General features: G+C 48.8%; 1 protein-coding gene across 3 annotated transcripts in view; it reads left to right on the forward strand.

Moving 5' to 3' along the window:
• Afap1l2 (actin filament associated protein 1 like 2) overlaps nucleotides 1–26,395 on the forward strand; it is a 103,937-nt gene that overhangs the window by 48,209 nt on the left and 29,333 nt on the right. For all 3 annotated transcript variants that reach the window (XM_057778589.1, XM_057778590.1, XM_057778591.1), the window contains exons 2-4: nucleotides 14,855–14,983; nucleotides 21,641–21,715; nucleotides 22,847–22,941. In XM_057778589.1, the coding sequence (XP_057634572.1) occupies nucleotides 14,855–14,983; nucleotides 21,641–21,715; nucleotides 22,847–22,941 (299 nt within the window). The remainder of the gene's footprint in view (nucleotides 1–14,854; nucleotides 14,984–21,640; nucleotides 21,716–22,846; nucleotides 22,942–26,395) is intronic.

The following is a 26,395-nucleotide window of genomic DNA, read 5'->3' on the forward strand; positions in this document are numbered from 1 at the left end:
TTTCCCCATTTTTCTTTTTAAAACAAGAACCCTGAACTCAGAAACAAACTGCAACAGAGGTGCTCTGAAATATTGGACCATCTGGATCATCCATTCCCACAGGAGATTTTTCAGGGGATCTTCCTCTATCAAACCTTATTTTTCTTAACCCAGAATGAATCCACGTTTGTCATTTCCTGTGGGATCAAAAGCAAACCCTATTGTCCAAAGTAACATATCATTCTGACTTAAATTTCGAAGTTAAGGCATTTTCAAAATATATAGGTTAGATTAATCTTGCAGCATTTATAATCAAATGTCTTTTAGCAGTGGTTGCTCCTTCCTCAGCAGTCAAACAATTCAAAAATAACACAATAGCCTGCAGTATCCAGACTCTCTGTATATTTTTTGTCTTTATGTGACTTTCTATTACTCTATTTTTAAAGAACTTTATCCTTTTTTTCTCTCCTAGGCCTACATATATTTTTTAACACACTGAAAACCATTTAGAAGGTTTTTTTTATATGAATCTGTCTTTACTGTATATCTCTATCTTTTTTTGATCACATGAATCTTTAATCTGCTAAGTGATATATCTATGATTAAAGCAGGGGCTTTGGGGACTCACTTCATCCATTCCTTGGTTTCCTGAGATTCTAGCTTCATGCCAGAGGTACTGGCAGGAACCTCATTTATTGCCGCAACTCTATGCAGTTTCTAGGTCCATGCCACCACCAAAAAGCATGTCGCTGACTACTCATAAACACCATTTAAGTCTTTGGTAGCATGACCTCGTAAAAGAACCTTGTGGTTTTTGCTGCTAATGCTGAGTCAGGAAGCCTCTCTTAAAGGAACTGAGCCTTGGCTTGCCTATAGCAAACAGAGTCCACCTGAGAAAATACTGTTACCAAGAGGCCATGCTTGACTGTTCTTTTGTGTTTAGAATCCTCTCTCAAGTTCTTTCAGGTTTTATGTAGATGTAGTTGCCAAACTTTGGTTGTCATTTGTTGACTGACATTTCTGTACTGCCCAGTCCCACAGCTGTCCAGTCCCAAATAAACACACAGAGGCTAATATTAATTACAAAAACTGTTTGCCTGATGACTCAGGCTTATTACTAACTTGCTTTTACATCCTAACTTTACCTATTTATATTAATCTATGTATTGCCATGTAGCCATGGCCTTACCTCACATCTTGCTTCTCCACTGGCTGCTGGTGTCTCTCCTGACTCCTCCTTCTTTCTCCCTCTATCTCTGCTTGGATTTCCTGCCTAGCTATATTCTGACTTGCCATAGGCCAAAACAGCTTCTTTATTAACCAGTGGTAATAAAACACATTCACAGCATACTTAAGGGCATCCCACAACAATGGTTCAGCAGATAAAGTTGGCTTGCCACCAAGACTGAGCATCTGGGTTCTATTCCTGGCACCTACACGGTGGAAAGAGAGAAGCAGCTCCTCAGAGTTGTCCTTTGATGTCCATATGCATCCACATATACACAGAAATAAAAATTTTAAAGAAGTATAAAAACCTTGGAGTATTTAAGTAAAAAGGAGGGCTGGGGATATAGGTAGGTGGTAGAGTACTTGTCTCTTGTGTGGGGACCCCTAGGTTCAGTCCCTATTTCCACACAACTAAAGTCTGGTTCACTGTCAACGAAGGTCTAGGAAGTTGGGAACATGGGAATCGTAAAGCAGTTTCCCTGATGGAAAGAAAGAGACTTTGAGAGATCTCTCTCTTCTGTTTGAATTTTCAATGTCCCTCACAGGCTCGTGGTTGGAACACTGGGTCTGAAGCTGTACTGTTCCTTTTGGGAAGTTGTGGAACCTTTAAGGATCCTTTAAAGGAGTCTACTAAAGGAAGTGTGTCACTGAAGTGGGGGTTTTATACCCACTTTACTTCCTGCGCTCTCTGAGCTGCACTTCCTGTGCACTCTGAGCTGCACTTCCTGCGTACCCTGAGCTGCACTTCCTGTGTCCTCTCAGCTCCACTTCCTGTGCATTCTGAGCTCCACTTCCTACACAGCCCGAGCTTCACTTCCTGCACACTCTGAGCTCCACTTCCTGCACATTCTGAGCTCCACTTCCTGTGTACTCTGAGCTGCACTTCCTGTATACTCTCAGCTCCACTTCCTGTACACTCTCAACTCCACTTCCTGTGTACTCTGAGCTGCACTTCCTGTGCACCCTGAGCTCCACTTCCTGTGCACTCTCAGCTCCACTTCCTGTGCACTCTCTGTCCTGTCGCATCAAGCTACGAGCCATGAGGATTCCCAGCTGTACACTCTTGCTGCTGTGCAGCTGCCTGCCATCTTGCCTTCCCCTCGACAGTGTGTTCTAAGTCCTCAAACTGAAGTAAAATAATTCTTTCCACCCTAGGTTGCTGCTTAGCAGCTAACTAACACCCTCTCTCCCGGCCCAGAGCTGTTCCCAGATCCTCAAAAGGAACAAAAGGATTTTTTGTTTGTTTTCTTTTGGATAGACAAAGACTGATAGAGAGATAAATTCTTTCCAGAAATAATGAGGCAATTTTATCATTTGTTTATTTCATTCAGTACAAATATTTGTATATTTTGCTGTAGGAATATTAACAAATTCAATTCCTGACCATTTCTCAGCCCCTTCTGAGGGATCTCTACCATAGAATATTTCTAAAATCTGCAATTTTTGAGTTTCAAGTGATATTTTTCAAGCTTTTTAAAATAGTAATTATGGTCAGAAATTCAAATTGTATCCTAGGATACACATATACACACACTCCTTTCCAGAAGTCTTGTGCTTTGTGGACCATGGAATTTCTTTTTCCATTCCTTACTTCTGAGGCCACTGGAAGCTTAAGAATTCTCAGCAATCTTCTTCAGGTCTTCTCTCCACCCCAGGTGTTAGCGTGGCTCCATTTTCTCAAGGTGGCTTTTCTGCTTTGTTTTGGTTTGGTTTGGTTTGGTTGTTTTTCTGACTCTTTCCCCACACTGCCTTCATTATATTAGTTTTGAATTCCCCTTACCACATAACCTTTTGTTTTGTTGGGGGTGCTGGGACTTGAACCCAGGACGTAAGTGTGTATTTACCACTTAGTCCCTGTGTAATCTGCTTTAAAAAGCAACTATTCCCTAGTGTACAACAGGCTCAGATGAGTGGAATGGGGCCAGAAGGACCTATTGGTTCTGAGCTGGGTGACCCTGGCAGAACTGGGTAGCTTCCTTTGGTTGCAGATCTGGGCTTGATAATGCCTATCTCAAAGGATAAAGTAGGATTTCATATGAAGACTGCCTGGCTCAGATTCCAAGGTCAGAAACGTGCTGTGGTAGTTCACTATTGAAGAAACCTAACCCAATCTGTCTCAATCCAACAAAGGAGATGCCTAGTTACACACAGTGGCGGAACAGAAAAACGAGTTGGAGTTGTAGCTGAATCTAAGCGCCAGAACGATGCTTCTGGACTCTTCGGTGTCTGCTTTTCCTTTTAGGTAGGTTCTTCCTGGAGATGGCCACTATGGCCTGAAGCTGACCGTGAACGAGGAACGGTCCACTTTCTAGTCACTCCCAAACTGATGCTCATTGCCTTGGCTTTGATCACATTTCCATTCCAAAGCCAATCACTGGCAGCTGGAATGGGATGCTCTGATTGGTGATGATTCTGGATTTACTCAAACCCCAAGTGCTGAGAGTGGGTAGCTAATTCTTTAGTCACCATGAGGGGATATCAAACCACCGTGGTAGCACAAGCTGGCTGTGAAGGGGAGTTTTATAAGTGGTTCAGTGGAAATAGGAAGACCCACCTGTAGGCAGAAGTTGTTGTCTCACCTGCCAGTTCCCACCATCCCGGAGGCTTATATTAAGTGTAAATGCTTGGCCAATAGCTCAGGCTTGTTACTAGCTAACTCTTACAGTTAAATTAACCCATATTTCTTATCTATGCTTTGCCATGTGGCTTGGGACTTTTCCTTAGTGTGACATGCCCCTCTTGCTTCTCTATGTCTCCCTGAGACTCTCTTGACTCTGCCATCATCTTAGTTTGGTCATTCCGCCTATATTTCCTGCCTGGCTACTGGCCAGTTAGCGTTTTATTAAACCAATTGGAGCAACAAATCTTTACAGTGTACAAGAGGATTCTGCCACAACACGCCTCCCCTCCAAATGTGAGCTAGTATCAGCAGCCCATGCACTACATGTGTGGGTTGGAAGAAAGTGAGCTGAGCACCCCAATTACTTCTCATTGCTCCCTCCCTGTGGATGTCATGTGGTCAGCTGCCATAATGGACCGTTCCCTATAATGTGAGCCAAAATAAAGCTTTCGTCACAGCCACAAAAGGGGTAACAATACAGAATGGGAAGGGTTTCCTTGATCATGACTCATGGCTGTTGTGCTTTGGTTTGTTTTGAACCCAGGGCCCTGTGTTTCCTTCCCTTCCCTTTATCTTCCTTCTTTCCTTTCTTCCTCCTACCTCCTCCCCATTTGTGGAGCTAGGATCAAAGCCAGAGCCTTGTGCGGTCACCCCCTCTCTCTGCACAGCCTGTGCTGAGGAGCAGGGGAGGACAAAAGGAAGGACGATCACTTCCACCAAGAGATAGCAGTCTTTCTGATCATTTTCCAGCTTTCCTTCAACACAATATCCCCAGACCTCACTGATGCCCGCCCGGCAGCCTGGCTGAGGCTGAGGTGGGCTGCGCCTGCTCTGTGTTCTGCCTTGCGGAGAGACACCAAGCCGGACCTTTGTGCCCTCCACCCACATACCCCGTCCCGACCGTGAATGACGCTGCCGTCTGGCAGAGTGCATCTCAGGAATGTCCTCACTGGGGTGGGGAACAAAGGCTGTCTAGTCCCAAAGCGTCTTTGTCTGGCCTTGACCCCGGAGGCCACAGAGACCTGGAGTGTCTCGAGTGTGCTCTTGTGTGCCCTTGAGAGGCTGGAGAGCTTGGGGAGGGAGCTCTGCTTGTCCTGGTTTCTTCTCTGCCCTTTAGAAAGACTTCTCAGAATGCCATGTTAGGAGCAAGTGCCTGTGTCTTCCTGGGCCATCGGCTACCAGTGTGGGTCCCTGCCTGCCCATCCCAGCCAGGGACTGGCAAGTCCTTTGCCTAAGCTGAAAAGACCCATCTAGCTTCTTTTATCAGGAGGAACTTTGTGTCTGTATGTCTGTGTGTCTGTCTGCATGGTGTTCAGCAGGGGTTTTCTGGCTTTGAACAATGACCTGTTTGGACATGCGTGGTGGTGGAAGCCAACCCTGAACATACTCAGCCCTTGCCCACACAGAGCTTCCAGGGCCTCTATTCATGGAACACATAGAAAAACAATGTGGGTCACCAGATAGCTTGTGCTGGTTGGGCTGGGTGACGAGAACGCAGCAAGGCACTGTGGTGGCAGCCCCTTAGCAGGCCCAAAGTCCTTTCTGCCTTATAGCTTGGTGTAGTGTCCTCAGCTGTCACCACATGAATCTCTGTAGGGCCCAGGCTTTGGGGTTGGGGGGCTCCAGCTGGCTCCTTGGCCAGGACTGGGACTCTGCTCCCAAGGGAGGTCTATTCCATTTGAGAGGTCGGCCGTGAGCAACTCCAGTTGTTTCTCCAGTATTGTGAGCCACAGCAGACATCTGTCCCATGTCTTCCTCCCCTAGCTCTCTCTCAGCTAATCTGGGAACGAGAGTAAGCCGTAAAGAGTTTCAAGTGACGAGACCCAAAAGATAGGTGAGAAAAAACAGATCTTGCAAAAACGATGGTCAGATGACCCTGGAAGGTCAAGCCCAATGGGGAATAGAGTGTTCACTGCTAGTAAAACCTTTCTCCCCTCAGCCTCTCCTTGGAGCTGGAGATAAAGAATGACTTCTGGAGTATTTATACTGGAGAAAGTTATATTTACATTACTGGCCAGTCCCCAGGGTCCGGGTCCTCTCAGGGTCATCTGTGAACCTTGGGAGCGCTCATCGCAGGATTAATCTTCCATTTACCCAGTGGGATAGAGAGCTGAGTTGGGCGGTGTGTAAATACTGAAACATCTTCGTTCCTCGTCTTCTACATCCTCCTGTCCAGAAGGAAAAAGAAAAATATTCCAAGTGCATCTGAGTTCATATAACAGGCGCGAACCTACAGAGGTCTGTGTGTAAATCAGCTGAGTTGTGCAGTTTGAAGGGACCGTGTGGCGTGAAAAGCCTGATCGCAGAGCAGATTGTTTATGTTTTGATGAAGCTCATTTATCCCATCTTCTGGACCAGCAGAAACCTTAGTCGTGTCTTAGACTCACCTGGGAAACTTTTAAAATTCCTTAAGCCCCAAACCACCACTGGAGCCATGAGAGTAGCTCCTCCAGGCCTGGGCCCCAGCGAGGGGGGGGGGGCAATTTGTCTTTGGTGTGCATATCTCGGAAAACTTAGACAGAGAAGTCACTGCAAGTCAGCAGTGCGGTGTCTGCAGGGAAACTCACTGGTATGAAGATGTAGGCAGCTCCTGGGTTAGTGTAGAAGGGCCCGGCGGACGAGCATAAAACTGCCTGACATCCATAAAACGGAGTACTACACAGCTACCCTGGCCTGAAGATCTGCCCTCCTCTTTGGAGGGAATCCATGCTCTTCAGCTGAGCATGCCACTCATGGAGCCCACCAAGCCTCATCCAGCCTAGCAATCAGGGGGCACATGTAACCCAGCCAAATCTCCCTTACAGACTTGGGCATCATGGACACCTCTTGTTAAGGTAAAGGGGCTGAGCTCTGAAGGTCAAGCAGCTCCCACACTCTGGGCATAGGGAAAGGTTTGCCTCTAAGGAATCATTTTTGAGTGGTGGGTATGTGCTATATCATGATTGTGGTGATGGCCAACTACAGCTAAGTATGTTTGCCAAGCATGAGACAGTCAAATGGAGCATAGTATGGCATGTGAGTTTTATCTCCCTAAAGTTTCTCTGTTAGAAAATAACCCCACACACCCCCCATGAGTGCATGAACAGAAGGTAATTAAGCCATAGAATAGGACTGCATTTTCATAAGAAGAGAGTGTTCACATCTATCCTAACATGGAACCTTGAAAGCATCGTGCTCAGTGAAATAAGGCAGACACCAGGCCACACGTCACCTGATTTTGCTCACAGGACATATCGAGAACAGGCCAACCACAGAGATGAGCAGGTTAGTGTCAGGGGCTGTGGGAAATGCCTGCAGAGTGGGATTCTGCTGGGGGTGCTAAGGCCTGGGATTAGAGAACAGTACAGTCACACAGCTTTGCGTGTTTTCATAGCACAGGACTGTAAACTGTGAAATGGTCAATGGGGTGTGGGTGGGTGGGTGTGCGCATGGGCATGCATGTGTCCACCACTGTATGGAAGAAAGGACTCCTACTTCCTATTAAGGGGCGTACACACAGTAGGTTCATTCTTGGCACTTTTGAAGAAATGGGTCATTTGGACTTTGATATCTCTCCTCAAGTGGTGTGAAGGGGTGTTTTTTCCCCGTGTGCTGATCCTGCAGACCTGAGGTCCTTTGCCCACAGGGAACCTGGACGTTATTTTCAGCCTCACCGTCACCTCTGTACAGTGCCATTGCTTCTCACCAAGTCCTTCCTGACAATCCTGACTCCTGGTGGCCCCCAGCTGCTGCATTCTTAAGGATGTCATGCCTGGTGGCTTGGTCTTGAGACCCTTCTGGGAGAATAAGAGGGGATGTGTGCGTGCACTTCTTTCTGGAATATGGATTTTATAAAGAACAGGTCTGCTTAGTCTGGTGTTTGAAAGGAAAATCAGGCTGGAACAGGGCTCTCCAGAAGTCCAGCTGTGTAAATAAAAGTACGCCTGAGACTGTAGGGGACATGAAGCTGGCCTGCTTGGTGTGCAGGGGAGAACTTACTGCTGGGAACCTAGTGACTGCCCAGGGTGAGTCAAGCTGGGGAGGGGGGAGTCCTGAGGAGGATCTGGTGACTGCCCAGGGTGAGCCAAGCTGGGGGGGGGGGAGTCCTGAGGAGGACCTAGTGACTGCCCAGGGTGAGCCAAGCTGGGGGGGAGTCCTGAGGAGAACCTAGTGACTGCCCAGGGTGAGCCAAGCTGGGGGGGAGTCCTGAGGAGGACCTAGTGACTGCCCAGGGTGAGCCAAGCTGGGGGGGAGTCCTGAGGAGGACCTAGTGAGTGCCCAGGGTGAGCCAAGCTGGGGGGGTTCCTGAGGAGGATCTAGTGAGTGCCCAGGGTGAGCCAAGCTGGGGGGGAGTCCTGAGGAGGACCTAGTGACTGCCCAGGGTGAGCCAAGCTGGGGGGGGGGGAGAGTCCTGAGGAGGACCTAGTGAGTGCCCAGGGTGAGCCAAGCTCGGGGGGAGTCCTGAGGAGGATCTAGTGACTGCTCAGGGTGAGCCAAACTGGGGGGGTTCCTGAGGAGGATCTAGTGACTGCCCAGGGTGAGACAAGCTGCGAGGGGGGGTCCTGAGGAGGAGGCCAGTGAATCAGGCAGTTACCCAGTCTTGCTCTGCGTGGGCCTTGGAAGTCCCAAACAAGAATCTGATTGATGATTTGTCACCCCGAGCAGACAACCCTGAACTTTAACAGAGCCGAGATGGAAAGCCCACACAAGGGCCTACAGTTTCCAGAATGAACTGCCTTCTTATTTTCCCCCTCCATCCACTGAAGGACAAGGAAGAAACCAAAGTGAAAGCGTGGGGGATGGAGGGGGCGAAGGGAAATATGATGAGCTGGGCCCCTGAACTCAATGGGACAGCCACATTCCTCTGAGGGGTGGCCTGCCCTTCGGAGCCCTGGGGGCTGAAGAATGTCACAGGGGTTGGTGCAAATTGGCACGCCGCCTCTGTTGATTGTTATTCCCAAGAGCCTGTAGCCAGAGCCCTGAAAGATGTCTGGAGAGGACGGCTGCCTCTTGGGTCCTTGGTACCTTGCTGGATGTCTGTTATCTGTTATGTTCACCTTTCTCATTAACTTAGTAAGACTTGGAATCACCATGGAAACAGTCCTTTGGGTACTTATCAGGGCATCTCCAGAAGGTTTAACTGGGCAAGGGAGATCCACCCTACATGTTGAGTGGCACTAGTCAATGGGCTGGGGTCCCAGGCTGAATGCGAAAGAGAAGGGGCCTGAGCATCAGCGTTCATCTTTCTCTGCTTCCCGACCGTGGATGTGGTGTGCCAGTTGTCTCATGCTCCTGTTGTCCATGCTTTCCCTGCCCTGACTTTACACCCACATTGATATCCAAAGAAACCCTTCCCTCCTTAAGTGGTACCTTCCCAGTATTTTCTTACAGTGATGTGAAAATTAACTATTACCATACCCAAACCCACAAAGCCTGACTCTTGACTACAAGGGGCTTGTGTCTACCCTGGCATGACCCAGGACAATTGACTTGCACAGAGAGGAACCAGGGGAGATGGAGCTGGCAAGGGAGGTGAGCGCAGATGTTCGCCTGTGGCTTCATGGAGAGAGCACTTGGGTAGACTGTAAGGGATGTGCATGCAGAAGAGACAGGAATGCTGGTGTGTGCTGGTCCCCAGAGTCTCATACGAGTCTTCAGGCCTGTGTCTCCTACAAGCTATGTCTCTCATCGTGCTTGCCCTTCTCCTAAATGTTCTAGAAAGATGCAAAGATTTCAGAGTAAAGCAAACTAGGTGCTGCTGTGCCCCCCACCCCCAGTCTGCTAGGTGAGGAAGCACAGCCCCAGCCCTGCTGTCCATGGGACGCATGTCTGGTGGCACTGTGTGGCTCTGACACATCTGAGCATTTTCCCTTAAAGACCCTGCATCTAACAGAATGCTCTTCAAGTACTCTTGGCTCCACCTGGCTCCTGGCTCCTCTAACCTTCCTTTTCTGAACTGCTGCCTGTTGATTATGGAGGACCAGGAGCAAGAGCAGTGGTTCTGATTGCCCACAACATGACTCCAGCTGATGGATTGCAGGTAGCAAGTTCTTTGAACTTGGAGACACTTGGGTTTGAACCCCACTGTCAGTTGCACTGGGTTGTAATCCAGTCTCAGTCCTCCATTTCCCCAGCTGTGCTTGCAAAGCGGCTGTGGGAACTGGAGATGGTGGGGTCCTGCTGGGGGCATGGTGCCCCAGCCATGGTGGCATGGTGCCAGCTGTCCTGGCTAGCTCAAGCCATCGTCATTGCCATCTCTACTTGGGCAGTTATCTCTCTGTCTCCCCATCTGTCGATTCCTCCCAACTGTGTTCAGGGTTTCTCATCTCCACTTGGTGGATGAACACATTGGGTGGCTCTGCTCACTGTCTTAATTTTGCTCTCAGGATTCATGCTCTTCTTTGGAAACCAATTCGCCACCAGTCCCCATGTCCTGTGTGCCCGGGGCACAGGGCCACTCATTCAGTAAGCACTATGCATGCTCCAAAGATCAACAGTAAACTCTTCTCACTGCTAACCCCCAGCCCTTGCCCAGTCCTCTGCATTCCTGGAACACTGAGACATTACTATATTAATCTGATTTCACCTCATATGCTCAGCAGATAACCCCAGCGGTAATGAGGACCCATCTGAGCCACTTCTGTCTCCCTGGGGCCAGGCACACTCTTTGGCTTAGTTTGCATTTGCTGTGTGAGATATAAACAAAGATCGTTTTCCAGAAATCGGGAGGCTTTTGGGAAAGGACGAGGAAGTGAGGAGGAAGTGAGAAGGCACTTCCAGTGGCATCCTTTTTCCTCTTCGGGTCGTTCTGAAGTGGTGGCAGGGACCTGGCCTCTTTGAGAGGTCCAGAAGTTCAGGGAAAACACAACCTAGACCCCGGTTTCCTTGTGAGGCCCTTTCACTTTCCATGTCCACCGTCCCTGTGCTCTTATCATCCTCCGCTTGCTCTGCTTCTACTCTGAACTCGGTGTAGTCTTGGCAGATAGGAAGCCTGTGAATGGCTATTCAAAATACAACAGACCCCCACCCGCGAAGGCTGGCATTCTGGGGATCGGATTCTGTCTTTTCACGCATACATCAACCCTGGTAAAGAACTTGTTAGCTTTATGGCAGGCCAGGTTTGTGTGCTGACTGCTGGTGCTCCAGGTTAGGGGGTTGGATTAGGGGCATCCCTCTCTTATTTTATGTCACATAAGAGCTGTCATTGTGCCGCCCCCCCCCCCATTAATTTCACTCCAGCCATTGCCAGGCCTGTTTTACCTCTGTCCATCTGCCTGGGTCCTGCAACGCCTCAACTTGAATGAGAATGTTGTTAACTCCCAAATTTAGTAAGCCTGGGGCCAACTTTAGTAAGGTGGAGGCTCCAGAAGAGGTGGCCCACTGGCTCTGATGTTAGAGTCTCGCCTAGGGATGGGGCCGCCAGGATCCTGGGCCATCCTCTAGGGATGCTTCCCGTCCCTTCTGGTGATTAGTCTCCTTTAATCAGAAAGCTCGTGTCCCACCTGGCTAGACGTCTGACTACCTAGAAGCTCCTTGTTCTCTGCTCTGTCTTCTGATATGCCCAGCACACTCTGCCTTTCACACTCCTGGTTACCTTTAACCTGCTAGATGTGTCTGTGGGTCTGATAAGCCATGCCAGGAAGACAGGGGAAGCAGGGGCAGGGGTAGAGGCACAGACTTCCAGCAACAATTCACTGGCTCCACATGGTATTAAAGTATGGCTCAAGCCAGCCCTGGTTGATACCAGCCTGTGCAAGCCAAGCGACTATGCCAGAAGCTAAGTTAGGAGGATTTCAAGTCCAAGACAGCCTGGACAGTGCAGTGGGTTCAGGCTCAACCAGGGCAATTTAGTGAGACCCTGTCTCAAAAAGTCAAAAGAGGCAGGGCGAGAATTCAGTTGGTAGAATGATGGCTTGGCATGTGCGAAGCTCTGGGTTCAATCCCTGTATCGAAACATTGATAATGATGGTGATGGTGGTGGTGGTGATGGTGAAGGTGGTGGTGATGGTGGTGGCGGTGCTGGTGATGGTGGTGGTGATGGTAATAGTGATGGTGGTAGTGATGGTGGTAATGGTAGTGATGATAATGGTGGTGGCGGTGGTGGTATTGATGGTGGTGATGATAATGGTGGTGATGGTGGTGGTGAGGATGACGGTGATAAACTGGTCCACGAAGGCAGGAAACTGAGGCTAAACACAAGGAAAGCAAGCACCAACACAGGTTCCCAGTGGAGGGTAAGCTGCCAGGGTCCAGGTTTTAGAACAGCCCATTCAGTTGAACTTGTAAGTTGGCTTCAGTCAGACCAGTTGGGAAAATTATAAATTAGGAAAGGCATAGAGGGGCATAGCTCAGTACAGTGCTGGCCCCGCACATGTGAGACATATAAACATGTGTGTCTGCATAGATGTATCTGTGTATGCAGGTATGGAAAAACAAGCTAGAAAGGCAGAATAGATGCTTTGGAGAAGCCTGTCTGTTCTGGTGTTTCAGTGAGGTGGGATAGGCCAGTTACTGGGTTTTCAGAGCCAGGAATTCATTTTCTTGCAGCCTGGCCTTGACTTGCTGTGTGTAAGTGTGTGAATTTGTTTTTACTTCATTCTCTCACATAGTGAATACTGGACATTTTGTGGGCACCGTGGAGGTGCAAGCTAAATGCAGAGCCCTTTGTTGGAGGGTGTACATACACGGGGCCACAGGCAGCTACAGTATGACCCAGACAGCATAAGAGGGTACTGTAAGCTTCTGATTGCCACTATGACAAATAACCAACCTTAGGGACTCACAGCGACACAAATTCATTAACTTATAGTCCTAGAGTAACAAAACATCCACTGAACCCTGATTCTCCCAGAGATGATCCAACCCCTCCCCCTTTCCATCTCCCAGGGTTCTCTTGCATTCCTTGGCTGATGGTTTCCTATTCTCACCTCAGAGACGGTATTGTGGCAACTTCACTCCTCCTGGCTCCTGCCCCGACCTCCTGTCTTCTCTCCTCGGCTCCCACTCTTGCCTCTTTTCAGTGCGCTCGTGATGGCTGGGACTCACCTGGAGAGCCCGGGAGCATCTCCGTCCTCCAGTCCCATCTGTAAAGTCCATGTTCCTGTGCAGAGCAGTGGAGATGTCTTTTGGACCATGATTTAGCCTTCCTATAGGCTGAGTTGGTGGCATGAGGTTATCTTCCCAAGGAGCTTGGCTGTTTTAGAGGCTAGCCAGGGTGCTGGGACAGATGCTGTGGAGAGCAAGGTCTGGGGTGAGGGACAGCATTTAGACAGAAGAGGTACTCACTATAATGTGTGAACCCCCAAGATGGTGGCCAAAGAGTACGGCAACAACTGTGGTGGGTGTCCCCGTAAGACTCTGGGGAGAGGGCTAGAGAGATGGCTCAGAGGTTAAGACTCTGGGGAGAGGCAAACCAGGAAGAGGTCTTTGTCGTAGCCATCCATGAGCAGGTTTGTAGTGGTTTAGAGAGCTGTGTGTCCCAAACTAAGATTAGCTTTATTGCTGTAGCATTTCAGTGATGGAAAAATTTCTTTTCTCCTTTTTTTTTTTTTTTAGATTTATTATGTATATAACATTCTGCCTCGATGTATTCCCACACGCCAGAGGAGGGCACCAGATTTCAGTACAGATGGTTGGGAGCCACCATGTGGTTGCTGGGAATTGAACTCAGGACCTCTGGAAGAGCAGCCAGTGTTCTTAACCTCTGAGCCATCTCTCCAGCCCCCTCTTTTCTCCTTTTTAACTGAAAAATCTTTTTCATACATTATAATTCTGATCATAGTTTCCCTTCATCTCCTCCTGGGTCCTCCTACCTCCCTACACATCCAACTCCATGTCTTCCTTCTCTCTTTCTTTAGCAAACATACAGACAAAAGCAAACCCAGAATTAAAAACAAAAATAAAAAGCACAAGAAACTCCCCCCACAGACACACTCAAACACACAAACACATTCACACACACACACAAAACCCATAAAAACACAAAATCAAAGTCGGAAGTCATGCTATACAAGCAGTAAGCTGGAAGCATACCTAAACAAAGCAATATGAGACAAAACAAGAGCACCTCTGAGTTTGTTTTGAGTTAGCCGTCTACTGCGGAGCGTGGGGCCTGCCTCTAAGTGTGGTTACTATACCCTGTGAGACTCCATTACAGAAAACCAATTTTTCCTTTGTAAGCTGTTGTCGACTGGAGCTGGCTTCTGGGTTAGGGATGGGAGCTCATGTTTACTACCCCCTCAGCACAGGGACTCTGTCTGGCTTGGCCCTGTACAGGCCCTGTAAATGCTGCCACAGACTCTATGAGTTCATATGTGTATGAGTCCTGTGTGTCTGGAAGACACTGTTTCCTTGGAGTCGTCCACCCCTTCTGGTTCTTCCAGTCTTTCTGCCCCCTCTCCACATCGCTCCCTGAGCCCTAAGGGAGGGCTTTGAAGAAGGCATCCCATTTCGTACTACTTATTTCAAAGTCTCACTCTACTGTGGGTCTCTGTATCACCTCTCATCTGCGGGGGAGAAGCTTCTCTGGTGATGACTGGACGGGGCATTGGTCTACGGGCATAGTGGAATACCGTTAGGGGTCATGTCATTACTGAGCTCCTTTAGCAGAACAATAGTATTTGGTTTGATGGAAGAACTTTTAAAAAGAAAGCATTTATCTAAATGACTTGAGGTGGTGAAGCTGCAAGACCATTGATCCTTGGGAGAAAGATGAGAATGCTAAGCACAGCTGGGCCATAGCTCAGCAGCCAGCAAGACCTTTGGAGGGCATTTTCCCTCCTTGTTAATGGTGAAGGCAGGCATCGGTGATGGAGGAGATACCCATCCAGGCCACCACCACCTCGCCAGCAAGTGGTAGGCCTGTGGCTCCTTTGGGGTTGTCTGTCTCAAATTCAAGGGCCTGCTTTTTTCCCATTAAGACTCTGGAGCTGAGAATGCCCTTCTCAAGCCTCACAGGAGCCCTCCAGCTGGGACCACAGGTCCTCGGTGGGTGTTGCTAGGTCTGTGGAGAGGCTGTCCCTGAACACTTTCTCCTGTGTTTGTTTCTAGCCCTGGAGCAGCTGCTGACAGAGCTGGATGACTTCCTCAAAGTTCTAGACCAGGAGAACCTGAGCAGCGCAGCCTTGGTGAGGAAGAGTGGCCTGGCGGAGCTCCTGCGGCTTTACACCAAGAGCAGTAGTAAGTGTAGCCCTGGGGCGTCGGGTACCCCGCAGAGTGCTTGCCTGACCAGGCTGTCATAGGGCAGTGTCATGGGGGCCTTCATTTTCTCACATCTCCAGAGACCAGCTACCTGAGAGCAAGGAGTGTTGGGACCATTTGGAGTCCTGGCCTCCAGCTGCTCTTCCCTGCTAGCGATCTTTCCTTCTGATTTGAGTTACTAAAAGCTGTGTCAAAGTTGTTTACCAGCTCTGCTTCACGAGCACGTGTTGCCTTGCTTTGATGATCAGAGGATAAGATTTTCACCTGTTGGCCCACCTGACTGTGTTGGGTATATAAGCCTCTGTGGTGCTATTGAATAAAGGGCTTCTTACCAGTGACTAGAGGTCTGTGTCTCTGTCTCTCTGTCTCTGTGTCTTTGTGTGTTTCAACCTCCAGCCCCTTGCCTGAAGCTCGCGAACTGTATGGTAGCACTCAGAGCGCAGACAGGCGCTGTGCGCTGCACAGGAGTCAGCTAAGCTGGCTCTTTCTGAGGACTTTCTCCCTGGCATGTCCTCACAAGGCCACCTGTGTGTGTGTATTCTAATCTAATCTTATGAGGACTCTAGCCACATGGACTAGGATCACCCTGGAACCTCAGTTTTAGGCTCTCTGTCCAAATAAAAGTTCTGAAAGCCCAGAGACTTGGGTTTTCTATATGAATGGGCACAGCTGAGCTCATAACAGTGGTCCATGGCAACCCGACTTGGCTGGGAACCCTCTTCACACTCCATATGCCGGGGGAGTGGGATTTTAAGTGGAGTGTGTCCAAAGCCCTCTCTCCCTACTGGTTAAAAGAGAGGAGACAGGAAGTTGTTAAGAATGCCCAGGGCTTCCTTGGGTAACAGGAGGTTGTTATGAATACCTAGGACTTTTGTGCTGCCCACGGAAGCTGCATGTGTATGAATTCATTTCTTCATGACAACTCTATGTGGTTAGTGCTATTCCCACACAGGGAACTCAGGCTGTGGAGTATAAATACCTTGACTAGTATTATGTAGCCTGAGGGGGAGAAGAAAATATACTTTTAAGATTGTAAATTGCAGAATCATGAGTTCATAATTTTCCCACCATTTTTTTGTGGTAGAATTTACATACAATAAAGTGCACAGACCTTAAGTACGCAATTCAGCAACTTTTGATAATTGTATACACCAGGGTAGCCCCTATCTAAAACTATACAGGAGACCCCAGAGAATTCTGGCTTCTGGGCTGGGAAGATGGCTCAGTCAGTAACGTTCTTGCAGTACAAACTTCGGAAGACCTGAGTTAGATCTCCATCACCCACAAAGCCAGACCCTTCACAGGCACCTGTATTCCCATGGGGAGGTGGAGATGGGCAGATCTCCATAGGGTGCTGATCAAGAAAAGTAGGTGGGAAAGATACCCAGCGTCAACCTCTGGCTTCCACACGTACCTGCACAGGTGAGCCCACTCACATGCAAACGTAGCCACATTGTGTACATGCATGCACAAATAGAAGAGGACTCACACAAACACACAGACACTTGCAACAAAAGCCCAACAGTGATTAAGGACCAACATTTCTAGTTGACCTCTGACCCCCACATGCATATGCACATACAGTTGTTTTTCTTAAATCTAACCTTGCTCTGTTTTCTCTACTCTCCTTCCCTTCTCCACTCTAAGAAGGTATCTGTTCTGGAATTGTGCATAAATGCCATCATTCTGTGTCTACCGTGGCTCCCTTTGGAGTCTCACTGGAGCGGTAGGTGTGCCTGTAGTCGGTTCCTGTCACCTCTGGAGTATTTTAGCTCCCTTTGGAGACTCATTGGAGTTGTGTGTGTGATTGGTTCCTTTCATCTCTGGAGTGTTCTACTTGTGTTTCCTTGTTTATGTCTGTGTGGGGTGGTCACGTTTTCTCAGCGGTAGAGCTGGAAGGCTGCCGTGAATGTGCCTGTGTAATTTTTTTCAGACAGGTGGTTTCATTTGTAGTAAATTCAGAATTTCTCTTAGAAGAAAAGCTTTGAGAAATCCTGGCAGCGGAGTCCAGCTGATTTTTATGCCCGTGTTTGTGACTAGATCCTGTGTGAGACAGTGAGAGCCATCAGAGGGCATCAGATCCATCTGCCTCTCAGCAGGAGTGGCCACCGTCCCTGGCAGGGGAGGGAAGTATTCACCTGCTCCAGCTGTCGCAGTCCAGAATGCTCCCTGAATCTAGCCTGGATCTCAGGCTGTTCTTTGGGGCTCCCTTCCCCTGGTTCCCAGTAGAAAGTGTCTTCCCTGTGTGGCAGTAATAAAGTTGAAGTGTATTCCTAGATTCCTGTAGCCATTCCCTTCTGGAGGAAGCATCCTGGATACCCACGCCCCGTCATCAAGGGCTTGCCTTCCCCTCTCCAGGACACTGCACAGTTCCCAGGCTCTTAGCTTTGTATCCGCGTCTGCCAGGCTGCACATCAAAGCAGCACTGGTGGGAAGCAGAGGGGAATCCACACTACAAAGAGCAAGGTTAGAGAGGGATGAGTCACCTCACAGAGGACTCATTGATGGAACCCTTCAAACGGCAGGCTCCCAGACCTTTAAAGATGCAACACTGTAACATTGTCATAAATCTGTAACATTGGAACATTGTTACAAAGCTGTAAGTTTGTAACATCCTTATAAAGACTGCCCCAGTGAGAAAGCCAGCTGTCATCTGGTGCCAGTGTGCAGGCAGTGCCTTCCGTTCCCAATCCCTTTTGCCTTAGTTCCCTGGAGGGTGGTTTTTATCTCTCCGATTTTCCCAACTCTTGGCCTCTGCTACAGATTGATGGTGGGGAGCTATGGGGATCTGATCAGGTGCCCCAGTGTGAACACCGCCAGAGAGCCCCAAGTCCATAGATGACTGTATTCAACCATGTGGAGGCTTGTGACCCCCTCTTGAGAGTCTCAGGGCTGACATGCATGTATTAGTTGCTACTACACACATCTGCAAACTATGCCTCCTGGTCTTTTTTGCATTGCTAGACTACGGGGAATTAACACAGATGGTACCAATGGTGTTCTAGGACAGCGTGTGATGTGTGCAGTGACTCAGATTATGCCATTTAATCCTTAGCTCATAGTTGTAAGGGAGTTGGTATTAATGCCAGGGCTTGGCAAGTCACTTGCCCAGCCTTCACAGCTGGAGCCACAGCAGGCAGACCTAACCTCTGTATTCTCTCTCCAGTCATCACCTGGATTAAATGTGCCATCCAGGACTGAATCCCGGAACACTCCTATTATACTGTCTGTCTGTCTCTTACCCCCGCCGCCCCTCCTCACTGTATCTCCACAGACTCAGTTCTCTCTCTGTGAGGAGAGACTCTCTGCTCATTGTGGTCCTCACATGTGGAATAAAGAATGAAAGGGTATGTGTGTGGGCGGGAGTGTGTGTGTGTGCGTGTATATCCATGTCCATGGGAACACACATGTGTCTGTCTATATCCGTGTCCATATGAGCACATGTGTGTACACCTGTGTGAGTAATTTCATACTTTTCAATGGGATCTTCTCTCTGGGTTTTCTGGGTTTTTATTTTTAAATTGATAGGCCCTGTTTTTGACTGATGACAGGGCACAGATCGAATACTCTTCTAGCGGGGACTTGGCAGTCTGATGCATGCTGTGCCTTTGTCAGCAAGAAGCATGTTCCCCGCTTAAGACTGCAGAATGTTCCGGTGGCTGCTCCTGTGAGAGGGACATTGCACATACTCTGCCCATTCAGCTGTAGCCAAGAGGGTCAGCCCTTCCTCCCTCCCTTGCCCCAGTTCTGTGAGAAGTGCCACTCTGCAGATGGTGGGTCCCCTGCCCCCATTGATAGGCATTTCAGTTACACTGCTTTCAAACCAGACCAAAGGCTTCAGACAATATCACAATGAACAATTTCAAGTAAGATTCTGTTTGTGTCTGGAGTGCGTCTGTCAGACAGATTTCTAACTGTGGAAAGACTAGAACAAAAGACACGGTGGTGTAAACTTGCCTTCCAGAGTCAAATTCATGTGACTGTCAATTCTCAGTCTCTGGAAATCCATTTGGTTTTGCAGACCAGTGGTGAAGCCTTCTGAATTTGAGGAGTTGTGGTATCCTTTACCATTTCCTTATTTGGAGCCTTTAAGTTTCTTGCCTCTAATCTTTGTTAGCTATAAATTGATCTTACTTTTCCATATTCCCTAAATTTGAGTTCTGTTTGGTCAACGGGCAGGCTTTCATCTTGATGGCTTTCCATGTGAGCAGAGAAGACCACTGAGGCTCAGAGATTAGGGGTTCTTTCCAGAAGTTGCCGCACACAGCATAGCTTGGCAGAGCTCTGTCTCTCATCTCTCCCCATCCCAATCACACCAGTGGAGACATCTGGACTGGGACACTGTTGCTTACTGGTCCTGGTATGGCTGGTCACTGAAATGGTGCCACTGTGACTGACAGCTAGAACCCATCTGGCCTCCTCCTGACCCTCTGGGCTCTCTGGCTTCTTTTGCAAGCCCTTGGCTGGAGTCAGCAGTCTGTGGCCATGGAAGAGACTGCCATTGAATTGGATCCTTTGGCAAAGGTTTGCACTGAGTCTATTGGCTCAGGAATACCGTCCAACCACAGGAATTTGCCAGCTGTGTGTCGCTAGGAAATGCAAATTAAGAGCCACAGAGGACCATCAAGAGGGTTCAAAAGAAGAGAAATCATGGAGAATCTTCTCACCAGCCTCTGAGAATGGGTGCATAGCGGCTAAGAACCAGGCATGTGGCAGGACGCTGGTGCCCTCTCCTGCCAGCAGGCACCAACCAGAACGGTGTCTTGACCTGTTCATCAGTAATTTAAAAGAGAGCCTGAGTTGTAGTACTACAAGTTTCTATCGTGGGACAGAACAGAGTACTGGTGCTCTTCACTTCCTGTGCGCAGCCTTCTTGCCCTGAGCAGTTTGTCCATTCAGCTGCTCCTCCTCCAGCAGCCTAAGCTGATCCCCACCTCCACCCTGGGCTTTGGGAGTTAAATGTCCAGGCCCTTAGTGTGGTTTACTTTAATGCTAGACACTTCTGATTTTAGTCCATTCTGATGATTCATACTAGTGTGGGAAAGGCAGATAGGGAATATTTTACAACGCCAAGGGTCCAGAGACATCTTCAGTTTGTGGAATGCACCGTAGCTCTTTGAGGGATGAATGGCCTTTTGTTTACCCATTCTTGATGTGGGATTCCCTTCTGTAGATGAACGGTTATTTCTCTTTATCAAGAGGTTTCTCCATTTTAAACCAAATCTTGCTTAATTTCCTGGTTTCCATTCTGAGGTCAACACATCCTAGAAATACACTGGCTGATTTAATTCAGAAGGTTTTTTTTCTATTATCCAATGTTTCTCTGCAGTTAGATCATTAACAGTCAAAAATTTTAAAGAAAACACAATAATATACATAATCCATACTCTCTGTGTGTTTTCTATCTTTACCTGGCTTATTTTTTGCTCTATTACTTTTTAATATTTACTTTTTAATTTTTACTCATTTATGACTGTCTGTACTCTTTTATATTACTTTTACTGTCTCTTTAAGAGCTTTGTTTTATTTTTAAAAAGCTATTTTTTCTATAATTGCCTATACACATTTTCTTTCTTTTCCTTAAGCCTCTGTACATTTTTTAAGACATTATGACCCATCTAGAGGTTTATTTTCATCTGAATATGTTTTTATTATGATCACTGCTCTAAACTGTTAAGCAGGCATGGCTAGCACCAGCACTGTTGGCTGCTTTGGCTGTGGCTCCACCCTGCTCGGCTTTCCAACATGGTGGAGATCTGTTTACTTCCAGCTCTGGGAGCCATGTTTACCACCCCACCTCTGGAAAGCAGGTGGCCCATACTGCCACCAAGTAAAGAAGCTGCTTTGGCCTACGGCAGGGCAGAATACAGCGAGGCTGGAATTCCAAGCAGAGATAGAGGAGGAAAGGAGGCAGAGTCAAGGAGATGCCATGTAAGGCGCCCAAGAAGAAAGATGTCAAAACTTTACCAGTAAGCCACAGCCTTGTGGCGATACATAGATGAACAGAAATGGGTTAATTTAAGATATAAGAGCTAGCTAGGAATATGAGCTGTCGGCCTAGCAGTATTGTAATTAATATAGTTTCTGTGTGATTAGTTGGATCAGGGTGGGTGGAAATGAAAACACAATCTCTGTTTACATATTCTAGCCCTAAAGCTCTTCCCCCCTCTATCCTCCACCCTAGGGTAGAAAGCCAGCATCAGCATCTTGTCATTTCTACACTAGAAGTCTGCCACCTGTCTCTATGACTAACTCTGTACACAGCTTGAAATCCCAAATGCTCCTTTTTCGTGATTAATTACTTCATTTTATTTCACATGTCTGGGTAGTTTGCCTATGTGTATATGTACGTCACACATGTACCTGGTGCCTACAGAGGCCAGCAGACGGTGTTGCAGCCCCTGGAACTGCAGATGCAGGTAGCTGTGAGCCGCTGTGGGGGTGCTGATGATTGAACCCTGGTTATCTATCTGCAAGCACAGCAGCTGCTCTTGACCACTGAGCCATCGTGCCAACCCTGTGCCAAGTGCTCTCCCTGGGTCCTGAGCGTGCGAAGATACCTTAGGTGGGCAGGGTCTCTTTCTGGGAGCGAAACAAAGTCCCATGAAGCCACATCTCCTGCTTTTCCCTCTGCAGGTTCTGATGAGGAGTACATTTACATGAACAAAGTATCAGTCAACAGGGAGCAGAACTCAGCATCTCCGCTTGAAGGTACAAGGCCCTGAGGGCTGCCGGGTTTCCTGGCTTCACCCATCCTCCTCACCTCCCTCCCAGCCGGTTCACAGACAGGCCCAGAGGTCTATTTTTGGAATCCATATTTTGGTGGATGGTATTTTGGGTTTATATATTTTTGGATGTTTCAATGGGGCCACCACCTTCTTGCCTATTGGACAAGGAATCTGCCCCTAAAATCTCTTGGCTTTTCCCAGCATCATCGCAGGAAAAGGAAGTCATAATTCAGACATTCTAGGAGAGCAGCCGTGTGTGGCGCTGATCCCACGGTTCCAGCCTGCCTCTTTGGGTGAAAGTCTGCTTGAGGGAGGGAGGAGAAATGGTGTCAGCAACTGTGATATTAAAAGATGAAGCTCACAGCGTACTCTCAGGCAGCACGGGTTCTCTCCTGGAAGGCCTCGGGGCCTTGTCCCTGACACCTTACTCCTCTGCCTAAAGCGTTTTCTCTTAGACCCTCTGGTGTGTGTGTGGCCAGAGTATTATAGAACATTCAGCAGCAGGGGTCACACGAAAGTTTTCTATAATTCCCAAACAGAAAGACATAGAGAGAGTTGAGAATGGGTTCCCCCAGAGACTCTGCAATATCCTGATAAAGGCTTGCCTTGGGGCCCTCAGCCAGCCTGCACTGTCTTGCTGGGCTGGGTGAACTGAAGAGCCTAACTTCTTTGGTGCGGTGTCCACACCCTCTCCCCACCCTCCCCCAAGACAAGTCAGGGTCTGAGAGTTCATGCAGTACCGTGGCCACTCAAACTTCTGGGTAAATGTTGGGAGGAAAGAGCCATAATCACCAGGTCGGTGCTTTGTGTGGCTCAATATAGTGACAGCCAAGAAGCTGCCCTGCCCCTGAGGCTCTGTGGCTGGGCCAATTTTGAAAATGGGGCAGGTAGGGGGCAGGTGCGGAGCCTTCCAGAAACCCCACGCTGGCGACTTCTGAGGAATCTGTGTAGGGCCAGCCATTGCTGTGTCCTGTTCTTGGAGGAATTGCCTGCCTGAGTGATTAAGACCTGCTCAAATAGAATACACAGGACAGGGCCAGGACAAGTGAGCAGACATCCCGAGTAATGAGAGCCTGCGCCCCTCACTGAAGCCTTCTCCTCTTGCTGCCCACAGTGCCTGAGGAGCAGGGTCCACTGACCAATGGGGAGCCCAGCCGGCACTCCTCAGCCCCGCAGAAGAGTCTTCCAGATCTTCCTCCACCCAAGACGGTGAGTGTCGAAGCAGGACACCTGATCCACCTCCCGGCTCGAGCTCTCAAAGGTTGCATTTGTCCCCACGGGTGTCTATGAGTCCTCCAAGCGTCTGACACATTCTGAGCACATTCTGTGTGCAGGAGACAGCTCGGGGAAGTCGGAACACAGGAAGCCTGGCCAGGACGCTCCAGGTGCTATGAGCAATGTGCCTGGGGAGGCTTTGTCGAATGTTTTTATCAAGTGTCACCTTGTAGTACCTAACACTACAGGGCCATAAACTGCTCTGGTCACCAGTGTGTGCGTCTGTGGCCTTCTAAAAAGATAATTCTTAGCCAAGTGTGGTGGCTCATGCCTATAATTCCAGCACACAGAAGTCTCAGGCAAGAGGTTCTTCATGAGTTCTAGGCTGGCCTGGGCTACAAGGGAGTTCCAGGTCAGCATGGCCTAAAAGTGAGACTTTGTCTCCATTATAGAGAAGAGAAAAAGAATTTGTGCTACATTGCACCTTATACTTGAGACCCGCAGGTCTGCTTGTAAAGCTCGGAAAGGGACGTCCTGTTCCCACCATGGTGCCCAGGTTCCACCTCCTGCCCAACAGCAGTGTGTGCAGCCCCCTCATGCTGGCTTTTCACTCACTGCCCTGCTGCCCCGAGGTTGGATCTGCCTCAAAGACTTTGTACTCTCGGGCTACTGGCTTGTCTGTGACTGACCCCTCCTCTTATCTCAGAAGCTCTTAGACTTTTCTGGTCTGGACAAAGAAGCCACTGTATTCCTGCTCTGCCTCAATTACATTGTGTCCAACCATGGCCCCCACCATTCCTGAAATTGTTGTCTTATTGTTTATCTCCTCTATGAGATATAAGCTCTACAGGACAAGGATGATACCTTTTATCCACCACCTCATATAGTATCTATTCCAAGTAGGCCATATAGAAATAGCTACACATTGGGGTGGGTGGGTAGATGGATGGGTGGATGGATAGATAGATGGATGGGTGGAGAGGTAGGTGAGTTGGTGATTGGATGGATGGATAGATGGGATAGGTAGGTAGGTTGATGGTGATTGGGTAGATAGGTAGATAGGTTGATGGTGATTGGGTAGATAGGTAGGTAGGTTGATGGTGATTGGGTAGATAGGTAGGTGGGTTGATGGTGATTGGGTAGATAGGTAGGTAGGTTGATGGTGATTGGGTAGATAGGTAAATTGGTGGTGATTGGGTGGATAGGTAAATTGGTGGTGATTGGGTGAATGGCTGGGTGAATAGGTAGGTTGATGGTGATTGGTTGGATGGGTGGGCGGATAAGGATGGATAGGGATGTAGGAGGGTGGATAAATGGATGGGTAGATGGATGAGTAGATAGTTATGTGGATGGGTGGATGGATAGCTGGATGGGTGGTGGGTAAGTGGATAGATATTTGGATGGATGAATGATGTGTAAAATCATAGATCATACAGTCCTGTGTCAGATCTCACTTTAGCCAGCACTAGCTCTTTGACCACGAGCAAGTTATTTCAAGTCTCCAGCCATTGCTCTTCAGTGTTTAAGTGACAGTGATGCTGACATCTGTCTGACCAGATGGACCGGTTCACTGGGCTGAGTCTGTAAGGCACACAACACTGGAGGTGCCACACTAAGGCAGCATTCGGTGTGGTGAGTCACAGTGTTTACATGTTAGGGTATGCTAGGTTTCTATTGCTATGATAGACATTGTGGCTGAAAGTGACTTGAGGAGGACAGGGCTTATTTCAGCCCACACTTCCAGATCCATCACTGAAGAAAATCAAGGCAGTAACTTAAAGCAGGTACCTAGAGGCAGGGACAGAAGCAGAAGCCCCGGACAGTGTTTCTTTCTGGCTTTCTCCCCCGATTTGTTCAGTGTGCTCTCCTCCATCATCTAGGTTCATCTTCCCAGGGGTGGCACTGCCCACAATGGCCTGGGCCTCCCACCTCAATCACTAATCAAGAAAATTCCCTATATGCATGACAGGCCTGTCTTATGGATACATTTTCTCAATTGTGGTTCCCTCTTTTCAGGTAGCTTGTGTTGAGTTGACTTTTTAAAAATCCAGCCAGGACAAAGCAGAAGAAGCTCATTGTCTCAGTCTAGAAGTGACAGTGTCAGGATCTGACCCCAGTATTTTTCCCCAGAGGGAGGCTTCCTAGAAAAGATCCAAGACCGTGTCTAGGAGGTTGTCTTTAGGAAGCAGGGGCCCTGGACCAGTACTCCACAGCCACGTGGCTCTACGCAAGTGGGACATCACGGGATCTGTGAAACTCGGGAAGGGTCTCAGGCCCAGAATGGTTCTGACCCAGCCTCCAGTTCAAAGCTTTCTAAGGACAGCAGGGTCTCTCAAGTTGGAAAATACAATTCCACCACATGGGGCGATGAGGTGGTTCTCACGTACCCGGGTTGATGTCCCATGCTAGACATTTCCTGACCTGAGTGGCAGCTGGTGGGGCTCTTCATGTAGGGCAGAGTGATTGTTGGAGAGCCGATCTTCATCTCTGGGCATCCCTGTGATGCTGTGGTTGGCCTCTTTCTGAACTTCCACCCCACTCCATGAAAATCTGTTCCCCTGCTGCCCCTCAAGGGACAGGTGGCTCTGTCAGCGTCTCAGAGCATTGAGAGTCCTGGTCCAGGCTGATGTTGGGGACAGAGAGATGGGATCTGAACACAGGTTCTTGTTGGCTCTGTATGTCAGTGAGGGCTGTGTTCCTTCCAGCTTCCCCCAATGCCTCTGGCACAGCAGAGCTCTCACTGATGACAAGGTAGACATGATCCCCTTGAGAGCTACTTCCTGTGCTGTCTGTAATGGGACTGCTCAGTATGGGGAGGCTCGAGGGCCACATCTGAGAGAACGTTGGTGCTGGAGTTGGAGAAAATGTCACCTCCTAGGACTAGCTCAGTCTCAAGGGCCTTTCTGAGGTGTGGTGATTGTCCTGTGGACAGTCTGCAGCCCCGGTTGACCTTACCGCACAAGTCCCTCCCTCCACCAGAGGGACTTTCTTTGCTAGAAGGGTGTGGAGTATCCAAGGCCTTCCAAATTCTGTCTTAGACACCCACTACCACCCTTAGGTGCTTCCAGATGTGGCATGGGGAAGGCCACTCCCCTACCCAGGCCCTCTCTTTCCTGCCCACGTGTGTGTGTTCATGCTTGTGCCCCTAAACCTTCCTGAAACAGTGAAAATCTTACTCCAGTGTTCCCAGAGAAGCAGGGGCAGGGGAGTCAGGAGGCAGAAACACAAGAGTCATTGTCACCTAGGCCTCCCAGGCAGGACACATGGCAGTTCCACCCCAGGGCCTGAGCCTCAGTCACCTCCTTTTCTCAGTCAGTGATTCTACCTTCCCTCTCCTGACACCAGAATATCAGAGTGAAATGCTGGGCCCACAGCACCTCTGTCTGGACCAGGGTGGCAGTCTCTGTCCTGGGCTTGGGATGCTTGTCAGCTCTGAGCCCTGGCTTAT

This window comes from Chionomys nivalis, chromosome 8, assembly GCF_950005125.1.
Source record: "Chionomys nivalis chromosome 8, mChiNiv1.1, whole genome shotgun sequence".
Lineage (NCBI taxonomy): Eukaryota > Metazoa > Chordata > Mammalia > Rodentia > Cricetidae > Chionomys > Chionomys nivalis.